The sequence below is a fragment of the Carettochelys insculpta genome, chromosome 20, assembly GCF_033958435.1.
Source record: "Carettochelys insculpta isolate YL-2023 chromosome 20, ASM3395843v1, whole genome shotgun sequence".
Classification (NCBI taxonomy): Eukaryota; Metazoa; Chordata; order Testudines; family Carettochelyidae; genus Carettochelys; species Carettochelys insculpta.
The window spans coordinates 25,798,597-25,812,276 of NC_134156.1; the positions used below are offsets into that span (position 1 = coordinate 25,798,597).

Genomic DNA, 13,680 nt, shown 5'->3' on the forward strand with positions numbered 1-13,680 from the left:
CCTGCTATAGGAGGGTGCCCAAGGGAAGTCACTTGACTTCGTGGCGCTGGCTGCGCTGCCCAGGGCAGTGGTGGGATGCTGCATGGCGCTGCCTGCCAGGGTGGGATGCTGCCCCTCGCAGAGTTGTCTCTCTTGTGTGCAGCAGATGCAGCCTGGCCAGCTCGGGGCTCCTGCCCGCGTGGTAAAAACTGCAAAGCAGCGAAAAGCAACTTCCCTTGTTGTTTGGTTTGTCTATTCAGGCATCGGCACAATGGGCCCTTGTTGTGTCCGGAGCTCAAGCTCCTCCCTGGGCTGGGCGCCCAGTGACTCCCCACCCAAGCCCGGGGCCTTGTCCCCCCTTGCAGTGTGTTTGGAGGAGAAGGGCTCATCTGAGCCAGTGCCGTGGCCTCGCTGACGGGGGCAGACAGATTAGCCAGCTGGCCCTTTGCAGCCACTCGCTCTCCTGTTCTCTTGGCTGGTGGCAGGCCCTGGGCGCAGCTGTGGAATTGGCAGGGATCTGGCAGTCGGGTTGGGAGCAGCCCCCCTCAGTGCTGGCTTGTTGGGAGCCAGCAAGGAACATGAAGGACGTTCGCCCTCCTCAGGTGGCGCTCCCAGCTGCCTCCCCCCACCCCTGCTGCCTGGGGCCTGCGGGGGTCCTAGGGAAGGGGCTGTGGCCTGTGGGTGCAAATAGGTGGGCCTTGCAGCCGTGCACGAGGGCCTGGCCAAAGCAGTGTTCCGTGGGCCCCTGCAAAGCGGGGCTGTGCTGCCAGGCCAGCGGCTCTGGGAATGGGGTGCAGGGGGCCGTGGATGGGAGGGTGTCGGGTTGTGGATCTGGGTTGCGCTCTTGGGCTGAAGGCACGTTGAGGCCAACCCTGGTGTGCCGTGCTCATTTAGTTCTGCCTGTGGCCCAGCTCAGCTGTCCTCTGCCTGCGAGGGCTGGAGGGGACCATTGGGCAGGGGCTCAGACACCACGCGGCAGCTCCTGTGGAGCGCTGCTTGCTGGCCTGACCTCCTCCATGTCTCATCCTGCTGTGCTGCTCAGTGCAGGCGCCTGTGGAGGCCAGGCCCCGCAGCATGGCAGGGTTGTGCAGCCGGGCAGCATAGGGCTCAGGAGTGTGCATGGGCCAGGCCTAACTCCTCTCTCCTCTCAGTCCCCAGCGACCTGACCCCCGAGGAGTGCCGGGAGCTGGAGAACATCCGTCGCCGCAAGCAGGAGCTGCTGGCCGACATACAGGTGTGGGGGGCGCTGCAGAGGAGCCCAGCTCTGCTCAGATGTGAACAGTCAGTGGGTGCCCCTCGCTGCAAGGAGCTCTGGGCCAGGCCTGGCTGCAACCTGGGACGTTTCCCAGCCCCATGTCAGTGCTCTGCTCCTGTCTCTGCCCGGCGTTCCTCTGCACTGCTGCTGCCTGCAGAACGGGGGTTGGGATGTCACTGAAGGGCCCAATTAGCCATTGCAGCTTCCTGCGTGAGCCCTGCCTCATTCAGGTCTGCCCTGCCTGGGCCTGTCAGGTCACTGTGGCTTGTGGCAGTGATGGGAGCTCCTACCACCAAGGTGGGGGGATGCAGGAGTTGGGGGGGCCCTGTCTCCTGGCCAGATTCTCTCCCTTGCCAGCTCCCTCATGCTGGAGCAGGGTTCGTTAGCTGATTGGCACCAGGCTTCCGCAGGGGCCAAGGAGGGCCATGAGCCAAACAAGCAGGGAGTCGACCTGCTCTGCAGACAGCCCTCCTGCTCTGGGGTGCTCTCTCCCCCAGCGCTGTCGCCTGCCCCTCCGCCCAGAGCCCCCAGTCAGTGCTGCGTAGGAGGTGGATTGCTCTGTGCTAGCACCTCTGCATCCAAGACCGTCCTGGTGACCCTGCAGCGCCGTGCCAGCCCCGCCCAGCTCAGCTCAGCTCAGCTGGTGCGTGCCCCTAACCTGGTGCTTGTGCTGGGGAGCCCTGGCCCAGTGCAGGGCAGGGCCGGTGACCTGAGAGCACGTGGGGCCAAGCCAGGCAGGCTGGCAGGAGCAGCGCCCAGCTCGCGTGCCGTCCCCTTTCCTGGGCTCCCCACTGACGTCTCCTTCCCCTGAAATACCTGGGCAGAGCGTGGGAGCCAAAGGAGAGAGAGTCGGGGAGGGCTGTAGGCAGCTGGCCGTGTACTCGGGGTAGGGAGACGCCTGCTGTGGCCGTGCCCCCGTCAGCAGTCGGCTGCCCTGTCTCTCCCCGATGCCCCCTGCTTGTGGGGTTGGGCGGCCTCGCAGCACGTAGCTGGGGGGCTTGTCACTACCCCGTCCCTGGCCGCTGCTGCCTCCCCTCCCCTCCCTTCTGCTCTCATCTCGTCAGGGCGCAGCGCTTCTTCAGTGGGTCACACGGGGGCCTTCTGGGGTGACCTGCGACCCTTCCTGAGGGCACAGGTGCTGGCTGCTTCCTGTGGCAGAACCTGGTTCTGGGCCCCCCCCCCCCCCCCCGGAGTTGGCCCTGTCCTCCAAGCAGGGCGCTAGCTCCAGGGCTCCTGGTCTCTTGCTGCCTGTGGGACCCCGAGGGGTCATTCCCCTCTCCGGAGTAGGGCCATGTCCTGCCCTGGCGCTTGGGAGGGTGACGAGTTAATGGGCCCTGCGTGCCTCTGGAAAGGAGCAGAGGGTTGCAGTGAGCTCGGGGAGCCCCCTGCCTCCCCCAAACCCGTGTGTCTCTGTCTCCTAGCGGCTGAGAGATGAGATAGCAGAAGTGACCAGCGAGATTGAGGCCCTGGGCTCCACGGAAGAGAGGTGAGTCCTGCCCCTCACCCGCAGGCAGAGTGAGGTGGAACATGGCCACGTGTGGCTGAGCAGGGCAAAATCCAGCCCCCAGTGCTGCGGAGGCTCCCCCTGAGCCAGGCCGTCCCTGGGGCCCTGCGGGAGCCTTCGCTGTGCCCAGTGGGGGCAGGGGGAGTTTCTCAGGCTCTCGCCCCAGCGTGACCCCAGCCTGGCTGCTGGCTCAGGAAGGGGGATTGGCTAACGAGGCCAAGGGCTCACGAGCAGCTGGAATTCCCAGGCTGCCGCTTAGTCCTTAATGCAGTAACGGGATTCCCAGTCTGATCCGCTGTTCCACATGGCCCTGTTTTGCCCAGCCCAGCCCCCCGTCGGCCCTGGAGACTGTTATTCTGAGCTGGTGCTGACAGCGCCAGCTTGGGATTAGGGAGCCCTGGTAGCCAATGGAAACTGACCTGCAACACTTCCAATCATCCTCACTGCTGCCTGGTGTGAGGCCAGCCCAGAGCAGTCACCCATGTGCTTTGTGTGTGCAGAGCTCTTCTCGTCCTGGGGCCTTGCCAGGCCTGGGCAGGCGTGGCAGCGTTGCAGGGTGGCGGCTGCCTCCTGGTTTGCCTTGCATGCTGGGAAACCCTCCTCCAGACAAATTTCCCAGTGCAATGGGCTGTGGCTGGTGCCACACTCCAGGGCTGCAGCCTCCAGGCCTGGGAGCAGAGTTTCTCCTCCGCTGTGGCAGGGCTTATGCTGCTCTCTCTGGAGTTGAGATGCGGCTGCCAGCTGGGCCAGGGAGTCTTTGCACTGGCGGCTGAAGCCCCGCTCCCTGGAGGTCAGAGCTGGCCTTGTGTTTCGTAGGAAGAACATGCAGAGGAACAAGCAGGTGGCAATGGGCAGGAAGAAGTTCAACATGGACCCCAAAAAGGTAACAGCAAATGTGCAGGGGCTGGCTGCAGGGGGAGACCCCGGGGCATGGTGGCCTTGGTGTGCCCACGGGGGGGCGATGGTTCCTCCTCCTTCAGCTAGGGCCAAGGCACTCTGCACATGCGGCCTCCCCAGGTGCCTGGTGCAGACGCCGGAGGCCAGGCGACAGGTTGGGACTGGGGTGGGCATGTGCAGACAGGAGAGCTCTGGGGAGGCGAGCAGCCCACCCACCAAGGGACTTCTCCCTGTTGCACTGCTGCTGCCTCTGGGGTCCCCTTCCCGCTGCTCTTCCCTGGGGCCCTGTCCCACGGGCTGCAGAGGGTATGGGTCTGGCAGTGCCATGGTGGTGCCTGTCTGCGCTAGGGCCGGGAGTCACGGCCCTTTTTCTCCTGCCCTCGCAGGGGATCCAGTTCCTGATTGAGAACGACTTGCTGAAGAACACCTGCGAGGACATCGCCCAGTTCCTCTACAAGGGCGAGGGGCTCAACAAGACGGCCATCGGCGACTACCTCGGCGAGAGGTGCTGGACTCTGCAGGGGGCATGGCTGGAGTGGGGTGGGCACGCAGCAGTGCGCAGCAGGGAGCCGCTGGCCGGCCGGCTGACGTGCCCCAGTGCTGCGCAGAGGCGGCTGGGCCCCACCCCAGGCCCTGCCTGCACGGAGCATGTGGGGGGCAGAGGAGACAGTGTAGAGCATCCAGTGCCCATTGCCGGCTCCGGGGCCAGCGGACGTGGGCAGCCCCATGACTGGTGCTTATGGGAGACCCAAACAGCCAAGCTCGCCTTGGGGCTTGCGCTGTTCCGTTCCCTTCCCTTCCCTTCCTTGCTCACTCAGGCTAGGGTGGAGCCAGCCTTGGGTAGGGCGGCCCCAAGAGCTGCAGCTGCTACTGAAGCCCCTGCTCTGGGGAGGGCTGTGGGTCGGTCGGGGCTGTGTCATCTGCGGGTGTGGTCTGGCTGTGACCCGGCCCCTGCTCTGGCTTTGTCCCCACAGAGACGAGTTGAACATCCAGGTCCTGCACGCCTTTGTGGAGCTGCATGAGTTCACGGACCTCAACCTGGTGCAGGCGCTGCGGTGAGTAGGGGGAGGGCCTGAGCTCGCACGGCAGGGCTCCCTGGGGGGATGGTGCCTTGCTGTTGTCGGGGGCGGGCTCAGGCGGGTTTCTGCTGGGGGCTTGGCCTTGCCCGTGCAGGTGTCAGCCTGCGGTGAGGGGAGAGGACGCTGCAGCCCTGTCCCTGCTCGCCGGGGCCGCTCACAGCTGAATCCCACCTGTCCCGCAGGCAGTTCCTGTGGAGCTTCCGCCTGCCAGGCGAGGCGCAGAAGATTGATCGGATGATGGAGGCGTTTGCCCAGCGGTACTGCCAGTGCAATCCGGGCGTCTTTCAGTCGACAGGTAACCGGCCCTACGAGCCATGGGGCCGGGCTGCCTGAGTCTCCTGTTGCTGGCCTGGCTCCAAGCCCACAGGCCTCTGGAGAGAACAAGAGGGGGCTGCCTGGGGCCTGCTCTGCCCTGGCAGCCCAGGGAGGGAGCGTGGCTGTCTGGGGAATGCTTTGGCCCCTGGGTTGCCCTGCCTGGGGCTCACCTGAGCCGCCTGCCCTCTGTGCCCAGCAGATACCTGCTACGTCCTCTCCTTCGCCATCATCATGCTGAACACCAGCCTGCACAACCCCAATGTGAAGGACAAGCCCACGGTGGAGCGCTTCGTCGCCATGAACCGCGGCATCAACGACGGGGGCGACCTGCCCGAGGAGCTGCTCAGGGTGAGGGCGCAGCCTGGGAGTGCCACCTGCCTGGCCTGGGCTCCTGGGGGTCTGCCCCGGACTTAACCCTCAGGTGTGTCTCTGCAGAATCTCTATGAGAGCATAAAGAACGAGCCCTTCAAAATCCCTGAGGACGATGGCAATGACCTCACACACACCTTCTTCAACCCCGACCGCGAGGGCTGGCTGCTGAAACTCGGTGAGCTCCGCACGGCTGCAGGCAAGGGCCAGCCCTGGGGAGCAGCCCTCCTCCACCTGGGGCTGCCAGCCCCTGTGCAGAGCCGCTAGCCCTGGGTGGGGAGCTCTGCGGCTCGGCCTGCCGGTGAAGAGGCACATCCTGGCCACAGCCCTGCAGCCTCCCCAGGCACTTCTACCAGCCCCAGTCGCCCTGCCCTGCCCAGGGCACTGTGCAATCCTGGGCTGGTCCCAGCAGTGTCGGCCGTGCCAGCTGGAGGCTGCAGTGCTGCAGGGGACAGGCTGGGGGCCGCGGTGCTGAGGGGAGGGGGTTGTCCCGGGGTCGCGGTGCTGGCAGGGTGGGAAGGCTGGAGGAGGGTGGTTGTGGTGCTGGAAGGAGGAGAGGGCGAGGTCCTGGGAGGGTGGGGACAGAGCAGTGCTGGGGAGGCCCAGGGGCTGTGGATCTGGCAGGAAGTGGCTGGCGCCCAGTGTCTCAGCTGCGTTCGACTAGTGCCTCTTGCCTGGGCTGTGTGCGGCTCCTCCATGCCACAGCCTGGTTCCTGGCTCCCCCTCCCCTCGCACAGCCTGGCTCCACATACAGCGTGCATGGCATCCCCGCACCCCACAGCACCAGCCACCCCTGCCCAGCCGTGTGGCTGCCCCTGCTCCTGGGGCTCTTCCTTTCAGTAGCTACCTGGGGGTTTTCTGGTCGGTGCCCCACAGGAGCGAGGGGGCTGCAGAGACGTGGCGGTCCTGGCAGGAGCAGGCGCCATCCGGAGACTTCTCCCTGGGGCTCTTGCTGTGGTTTGGACTCTGCCCTCTGTGTGTCTGCCTTGTTGCCAGCCCCCTCTGTAGCCAAAGCTGCCACTCCCATGAGGGCATACCTAGAGTGGGGCGCCCTCCGGGATGGACGCACACAGGCCTGAACTGGGATGTGGGTAGGGAATCCCCCCTGCTCTGCAGGGCTCAGGGCAGTCCCTTGTTCCCCAGACGTTCCTGGCCTTAGCTGGAGGCCCAGCCTGCTGTGGGGCCTGGAGCAGGGATGGGGTTTAGGACCACGTGTGCTCATGGGGCCTGTGGACAGCTGCAGCGTAGCCCAGCCCCAAGCGCCTGGGTGGGTAGTGTGTTCCTGGCACTGGCTGCAGCCCCCTACCCCCATCTCGTAGGGCCTCCAGCCCTGCCTGCCCAGCCCCTTCCTGCGTGCCTGGGCCCTGACCAAGCCCAGCAGCCCAAATGCTGGCTCTGTGGCAGGGGTGTTGCCAGCCGCTCTGCTTCCCGGAGCCTGCGTCAAGCACCCTTGGCCCTGCTGGGCATGTGCCTGGCTGCAGGCAGCTTTTCTGTGCACCAGGACAGCCCGGCCCAGCCCAGTTCCCTTGGCCATGCCACACGTCCCCTGCTTTCGCCCCTGTGGCTGCAGCAGTGCCCTCTCCTGCCGGCACCAACAGCAGCGCAGGCTGCGCTGGGCGAGGGGGGGTTTAATTTCTTTGTTTTAATTTTCTTTTCTCCCTCATTTGTATGTTTCCATGATTTTGGCTCTTCCTTTCCCTGCCCCAAACTCCAGGAGGTACGTACCCCACGCCCTCCCTCCCTTGCCCTCCCTCCCTTGCCCTGCCCTGCCTGCTGGCCCTCCTTGAGTTCTTTTCTTTTTGGTTTGATTTGCTGGTGATAGTCTCGCTGCTGCTGCTGCTGCTGCTGCTGCTGCTTCCGTCCCTGGGGAGCGCGGTGCTAGAGGGACTGGCCTTCGTTCTCTGCATCCTGGGCTGAGGCAGGAAGTCAGGCCCTGCGTGACCTCTGGGAGCCCCTCTGCAATATTTTGAGGGGTTCTGGGCCAAGCTAAGAGACTGTATCTTGGACAAACTGCTTAAAACCAGCCACTTACAGCCCAGGCTGGAGATTCCTTCTCACTAAGGCAAACGAAGCCAGCCACAAAAGTACCTCAGCCAGCCGCTCTGGCCACCCAGACGCTACACAAGCAAACCCACAGACTTCCCTGCTGCTCCTAATGCCCAAACCAGCCACCCCCCGTACTCAGGTGAGAGCCTGTGAAAGCTGATTGCACCAACTCCACACGGATTCTTCCAGCCACAGTCCCCAGTCGATATATACTTGGATCTTACCCAAAGCAGCATGCTGGGCCCGTCCTTTAGAACCTACCCCCTATAGGTATATTAAGAAAGAGAGAACAGGATGAGAGAGACAAGTGGCTAAAGTGATACAGGACGTACGTCAGTTACAGCTAGTGGTGCAGGCTGCAGCTGATGGGACATACTGCTTTCCTGAGAGGTTCTGAAAATGCATCCCATAAGGGATGCTGGCACCTTCCATTGGGAACGCTTAGCTCTGAAACGTCCCTAATACGGCTGACTGTAGAGCCAGTCTCTCTAACTTCACGTGCGCAGGTGGCACAGATCTACAAGTAGCATCAACCGGTTCAGTGACTCGCCAGCTTTCATTAGACCCCTCACTTTGCACCAAATCTCATGCCAGGTGGGCCAGCTCGGAAATGCTTTTCATATTTAATTTAAAAATCCAGTGATGCCCATAACCCAAACCCCGCCAGTCCCTCCCGAGTGTGCAGGGCTGAGCCCAGCCCCAGCGCTGGGCCACGGCATGGGGGACTTGCTCCACAGCAGCCCCGGGGGAGCCCCAGCCTCACACATGTGGGCCAGCTGCCAGTGGAGAGGCTGTCAGGAGGGGTTTGGGTTGGCAGCTCCTGTAGCCCTGCATCCGTATCTATTGCACTGGCAGTCCCAAGCTCTCCAGGGGTCGGGTGCCCATCTTGGTGTGTGCTCTTGCTCTTAGAGCCAGTGCAGTGCCCCAGGTGGAAGAGGGCCCCTTTCCAGGGCTCTAGGTGCAGCTGGGAAATTGAATCCCCCTTTCCTGGCTCACCTGGGGCACAAGAGCCCTGGAGTGTGGGCTTCTGGGAGCCAGGGCAGCAGCCTCTGGCCTGCGGTGTGCCACTGCCAGTGGGGCTCAGGAGCCCTGGGGCAGGTCGGGGGAGCCCCTGGGTTCCCTCTGTGGGGATGATCCCCTGGGTTGTGGAGCACCACTGGCTTGTGCTGTCTGCTGGGAGCTGAGGGTCTCTGTGTGGGGCTTTGCCCAGGGCTGGGCAGTGTCTGCTCCTGAGCGGGCTGGAAGGTCACCCTGCTGGTGTAAGCAGAACTCACTCTGAATCAGCGCCTGCTGCCCAGTGCTGACCAAGGGGGAGGGGGTCAGCACCCAGGAGCAGCTGGGGTCCTGGCCACAAGCACCCCAGAAGGGCAGCCTAGGGCTGACCCAGGTGTTCGGAGGCCGGCTGCTCTGCAGACCAGGCAGGTCCTCCCCTGCTGGCTGCACAGCAGAGGCCCAGTCCCCCAGTCCTCACCGCTGGCTCTGTTTCGTCAGCAAGCCAGGGGCAGCAGAGGCCCTGGCCGCTGAAATCATCTCAGCTCCCCGTGAGGCTCTGGGCTTCCCTGGCTGGAAGCCCCCTGGGCTGGGCTCAGCAGCGATGTTAAGCGTCTCTGACAGGCTGGCTGGCTTAGGGTGGGGAGCGTGAGCCCGGCCTTTCCCCGGGTGCCAGGGCCTGCCAGCGGCCAGCCTGCATTCAGGGGTTGGGAATGAGGTGCCGGTGGGGCCGTTCCCCATGGGGTGCCAGGTCTGAGCTGCCTCCCTGTTGGCAGGGCCTGCCAGCTCCTGGTGGGTAGGGGGCAGTGGTGTCCAGTTCCTAGCACACAAGCCACCCGATGCCGGCCCTGCCCAGCCCCCTCCTCTCTGACCTGGGCGGCGGGGGGGGCTGCACTCCTGTCTCATCCTTGCTGGGGGGACACTGGCAGGGCAGCCCCCCGGCGGCCAGGGCCTCTGCGTTCCACAGGTCTGTAGGGACATTGCACCTGCCCCCGCTCTCCCAGGCTGAGTGGGGCGAGGAGGTTGGCGTGGACGGGCAGGCTCAGGAGTGGGTGTTCCCTAGGCCTGGCTCTCCTGGCGCAGCCGCTGAGCCGGGGTCTGGATGGAGCTGTCCGTGGAGTTGCTTCAGGGCAAGTTGTGGAGCAACCCTGTGAACCCAAATCCCAGGAAGCCGGGGCGGGGCCATTTGCCAGCAGTGCCCCTTCCATGCTGTGTGGCATTAGGCTGGCAGCTCAGGGCAGGCGTCGGAGCCGCAGAGCCGGGGCCTGGGCTGTGCAGAAACAGGCTCCGTGTGAATGCTATGGCACGAGCTCTCCATGCAACGCGTCTCTGAACTGTCTGGCCCCGCCGCTGGCTGTGCCCTTCCAGCTCCAGCTCCAGCTCCAGCTCCTCTGTCTGCTGCTCGCTGCCGCTCATGTCCAGGCCCCAGTGGCTTGTGCTGCCTGTTTCTGTCGCGGGCCGACCCTTGCAGTCCCCCGTCAGGGCTGGCTGGCGCTGCTTTGCCCTGGCTCCGTGCTCTGCGAGACGCTTGTCTGCCTGTCTCATCCGGGGCGCCAGGCGCCACGTCAGCACCCCTCTCTGCTCCACAGGTGGCAGGGTGAAGACGTGGAAGAGGCGCTGGTTCATTCTGACCGACAACTGCCTTTACTACTTCGAGTACACGACGGTGAGTGCCCAGCCCTGAGCCCGCCCGCTGCCTGTGTGGGCTGGTGGAGCTCAGCTGGCTCTGGGCAAGGGTGGAGCGCCGGGCCCTGAGCTGGGCAGCAGACGGGAGTGTTCCTCGCCTTCAGGCCTGTGGGGGGCCGCTCGGCTGCACCCCACAACTGAGGGGCTCCCTGCTAGTGGCACAGGGCAGGGGAAATCTTGCTCGGGCTGGTGGCACGCCATTGGAAGAGCCGATGGGGGGCAGGGAAGAGCCCTGCCTCTCTGGGGCTAACCTCCTCCCTCTGCGCTCGGCCTCCCACAGGACAAGGAGCCTCGGGGCATCATCCCTTTGGAGAACCTGAGCATCCGCGAGGTGGAGGACTCCAAGAAACCGGTGAGTGGCAGGTCTCGGCCGGGGACTTTCTGCCTGGCTGCGTGCACTGGTCCAGCAGAAGCCCCCAGCATCCGTGTTTGGAGCTATGGTGTCAGTGTGGGCACAGGCCGAGCCTGGGGCTGACGCGGGGGCTGAGGGGGCTGTCTGCAGGGTAGTGCTGGCGCTGCTCAGTCAGACCTGGCCCTGGGTGCCAGACTTTTCCCCAGCCCTTCCAGCACTCCGCTCGGGGGCAGGCTATGGGCCAGGCCCTTCCTTGGCACACAGCGTTTCACCCCGGGGGGTGTTCCCAGGCTCTGCTGGCCGCGTGCAACGCCTGCAGAGGTGGGCAGTCCCGTGTGCCGGCTGGAGGCCGCTGCTGAAGCCTCTCTCCCTGCTCAGAACTGCTTTGAGCTCTACATCCCGGACAACAAGGACCAGGTGATCAAGGCCTGCAAGACGGAGGCAGACGGCCGGGTGGTGGAGGGGAACCACACGGTCTATCGCATCTCCGCCCCCACCCCCGAGGAGGAGGAGGAGTGGATCAAGTGCATCAAGTGAGCTGCAGCCTGGCCCCTGAGGGAGGGGAGGGGTGCGGCCTGCGTGCTGGGCCCGGCGCGGTCTCCTCTCCAGTACCCAGCTGTGTTCTCCCCAGACCTGCCCCGGTTACACGAATCAGGCAGGGCCTCGCGCTCCTGGCCAGCCCCTTTGCAGCCAGGCCTCCCTTCCCCGCGGGGTAGCAGCTCCCGTGTCAAGCTGGGGTTTCCCGGGGCTTTTGGGTCTGCCACTCACACTCCTTTCCCCTGCCCAGGGCAGCCATCAGCCGGGACCCCTTCTACGAGATGCTGGCGGCCAGGAAGAAGAAAGTGTCCTCGATGAAGAGACATTAGTGGTGAAGCCAGGCCGGCCGTGGGCCCCCAGGCGATGGAGAGAGCTGCCGGGCGCAGCCTGAATTCCCAGGGACTAGCTTCAGCTTTTGCAATTTCATTACCGGGGGCCGGGGGTGGGCAGCAGTTGGGGGGCTGGGACGGTCCCAGCGCCACAGTGATGAACCTGCAGCTGGGGTCATCTGCAAAGCAGCCTCCCCCCGAGATGAGCAGGGGCTGGGGCTGGTAGCTCCCCTCAGGCTCCCGCCCTATGGAGATGTCTGCAGGCCCAGGGATGGCCAGAGAGGCCTGCCAGCAAGGAGGATTAGTCAGCCATTCCTACTCTGCCAGCGGGGGCCCCCGAGGTGGGCAGCCTGTGGGGTGCTGATGGGTGTAGAGGCAAAAGCACCTGTCAGCCTCAGGCAGCCTGGGGGTGCGGGGGGGGGGTGATGGGAGCTCTTAGGGTGTGCCAGTAAGGGGCTGCAAACTGGTGGCCCTGCCCAAGTTGGGGGCTGGCTGCTGGCTGCCCACGTCTACTGTACACCTGCCTCTGCTGCTGCCCTGTGCTGGCGCAGGCTGGGCCGGGCCGGGCTGACCTGGGCACTGGCGGGGCTGTCTCGCCTGTCACTGCTCAGTCAGGGCTGGCTCATTGCAGAGCCGGGCTTTGGCTTGGCCGGGGGTGGGGCGGGGGAAGGAGGCACGTGCCTTGCCCACCCATCTACCCTCGTTCTAGAGGGCACCAGTCTGTCCTAGGCTCCCTGGGGAGCTCTCAACTGGACAGTGTCAGCTGGGCTCCTTAGAGGTGGGCACAGACGAGCCGGGGGCCCAGGGTCCAAAGCCAACAAGGTGCCCTCGCTCAACCCAGAGCTCTAGCACAATGCCAGCCTTCCTCTGGGGCAGCATGAGCCGTGAGCAGAGCTTGGTGAGTGGCCGAAGGTTCCCACAGCAGCCCAGGCACACTGAGCAGCACGGCTGGGTTGAGATGAGGTCACGGTATGGGGATGGCACAGGTCCCCGGCCTGCCTCCGGGGAGGGTGAGCAGGCAGCGAATGGGGACTGGCAGGCATTGTCCTGCATCCCACGGTCAGCACACACACTGGTGTTTGGGAATGGGGGGTGGGTACAGGAGCCCCTGGGAGTCCTGAGAGAGGCTGGCACCTGCCTGAAGGCAGCCGATCCTGCGGCCGAAGGAGAGGTCAGCCTAGGACACTGGGTTCCTCTAGAAGCTGCCTCGACCTGCCGTGGATCCTGGCCTGTCGTTGCACCCTGAGATGCTGGCTCTGGAGAGAGGCACCCACAGCAGTATTAATCTATTTATCAGAGGTGTAAATATTCTGTATAGTTTTCTCCTTTTAGGTTATTTTGTACTTGTTGAAGCTCTGTGCAGAGGCCTCACGGGTGGGATGGGCAGCGGCAGGGTTCTGGTCGGATTCGAATGCTTTGGGCTTTTGCCACAGCCTTGTAAAATAGCATGGAGGGTCTGCAACAAATAAACGTCATACCTCCGCTCAGCCTCCTGCTCATGTTGGGCCTGTTCTCGCCGCTGCCTGGGGGCTCTCGGCAACCTCCTCTCCCGACGGAGCATTCGACAGCCAGCAGACAGCAGGGGCCGCAGGGGTTGGTGAAGCCTTCAAATCCCCAACGGGCAGCAGGGGGTCAGCTAGACCTAGAGCTGAGCTCATGGGGCCCCAGGGGAAGCTCTCTGCACATTGTCAGAGTCACGGCACACCTGGCACCCTCCCATCTGGCCTAAGGAGTAAGCTGGAGCCAAATCAGGCCAGGTCTTGCCCAGCACTGTGGCCCTTTGGCTGGCTGTAGGCATCCCTGTGTAATGGCGGGGGCCTGGAGCAGAGGTGCCCAGGGCAAATTGGTGGGCACCCACTAATTCTTGCTGGGGGCCGGCCTCACGGTTCTCCTATGATACTGAATGAGCTTTAGGAGAAACAAGCAGGTACACCCACACACACACCCACGTGCACGCGCCTGTTACCTGTTTGCTGCCAGCTAGCGGTTGGTTGTGATGCATGCTGTTCAAGTCTCACTTTTCTCAGCAGCCATACTCGGCTCCGGCCAGCCTGGGTGGGGAGTGTGGGAGGCAGTGGAGGGCTGTGTCCTGCAGCCAGGGGAGAGTTCAGAGATGGAGCCCGAAGCACCATGACCACAGCCTACTTCCCCTGGGAAGGTGAGAGATTCACCGGCGGCCTGCTCCTCCAGCTTTGCGATGGAAGCATCACAGTGCAGGGGACTAGTGCTCCGGGGCCGCAGCATCAAGGCTGTGTATCCAGGAGCTAAATGGAGAGGTAGGAGCTGCTGCTTTGCCAGCCGGCTGCCCCCCACCGCCCATCCCAACCCACATTTGAGGGAAT

General features: G+C 64.2%; 1 protein-coding gene across 5 annotated transcripts in view; it reads left to right on the plus strand.

The window, feature by feature from the left end:
* The window catches only part of CYTH1 (cytohesin 1), a 34,513-nt gene extending 21,498 nt beyond the window's left edge, over positions 1-13,015 (plus strand). For 3 of the 5 annotated variants that reach the window (XM_075014519.1, XM_075014517.1, XM_075014520.1), the window contains exons 2-13: positions 1,131-1,213; positions 2,656-2,720; positions 3,555-3,621; positions 4,022-4,140; positions 4,610-4,690; positions 4,897-5,009; positions 5,226-5,377; positions 5,465-5,577; positions 10,022-10,100; positions 10,401-10,472; positions 10,851-11,005; positions 11,260-13,014. In XM_075014519.1, the coding sequence (XP_074870620.1) occupies positions 1,131-1,213; positions 2,656-2,720; positions 3,555-3,621; positions 4,022-4,140; positions 4,610-4,690; positions 4,897-5,009; positions 5,226-5,377; positions 5,465-5,577; positions 10,022-10,100; positions 10,401-10,472; positions 10,851-11,005; positions 11,260-11,338 (1,178 nt within the window). In that variant the 3' untranslated portion in view covers positions 11,339-13,014. Of the gene's footprint in view, positions 1-1,130; positions 1,214-2,655; positions 2,721-3,554; positions 3,622-4,021; positions 4,141-4,609; positions 4,691-4,896; positions 5,010-5,225; positions 5,378-5,464; positions 5,578-10,021; positions 10,101-10,400; positions 10,473-10,850; positions 11,006-11,259 lie in introns of those variants that run through there. The other 2 variants (XM_075014518.1, XM_075014516.1) reach the window with 2 other exon arrangements.
* Positions 13,016-13,680: the final 665 nt, after the last annotated feature.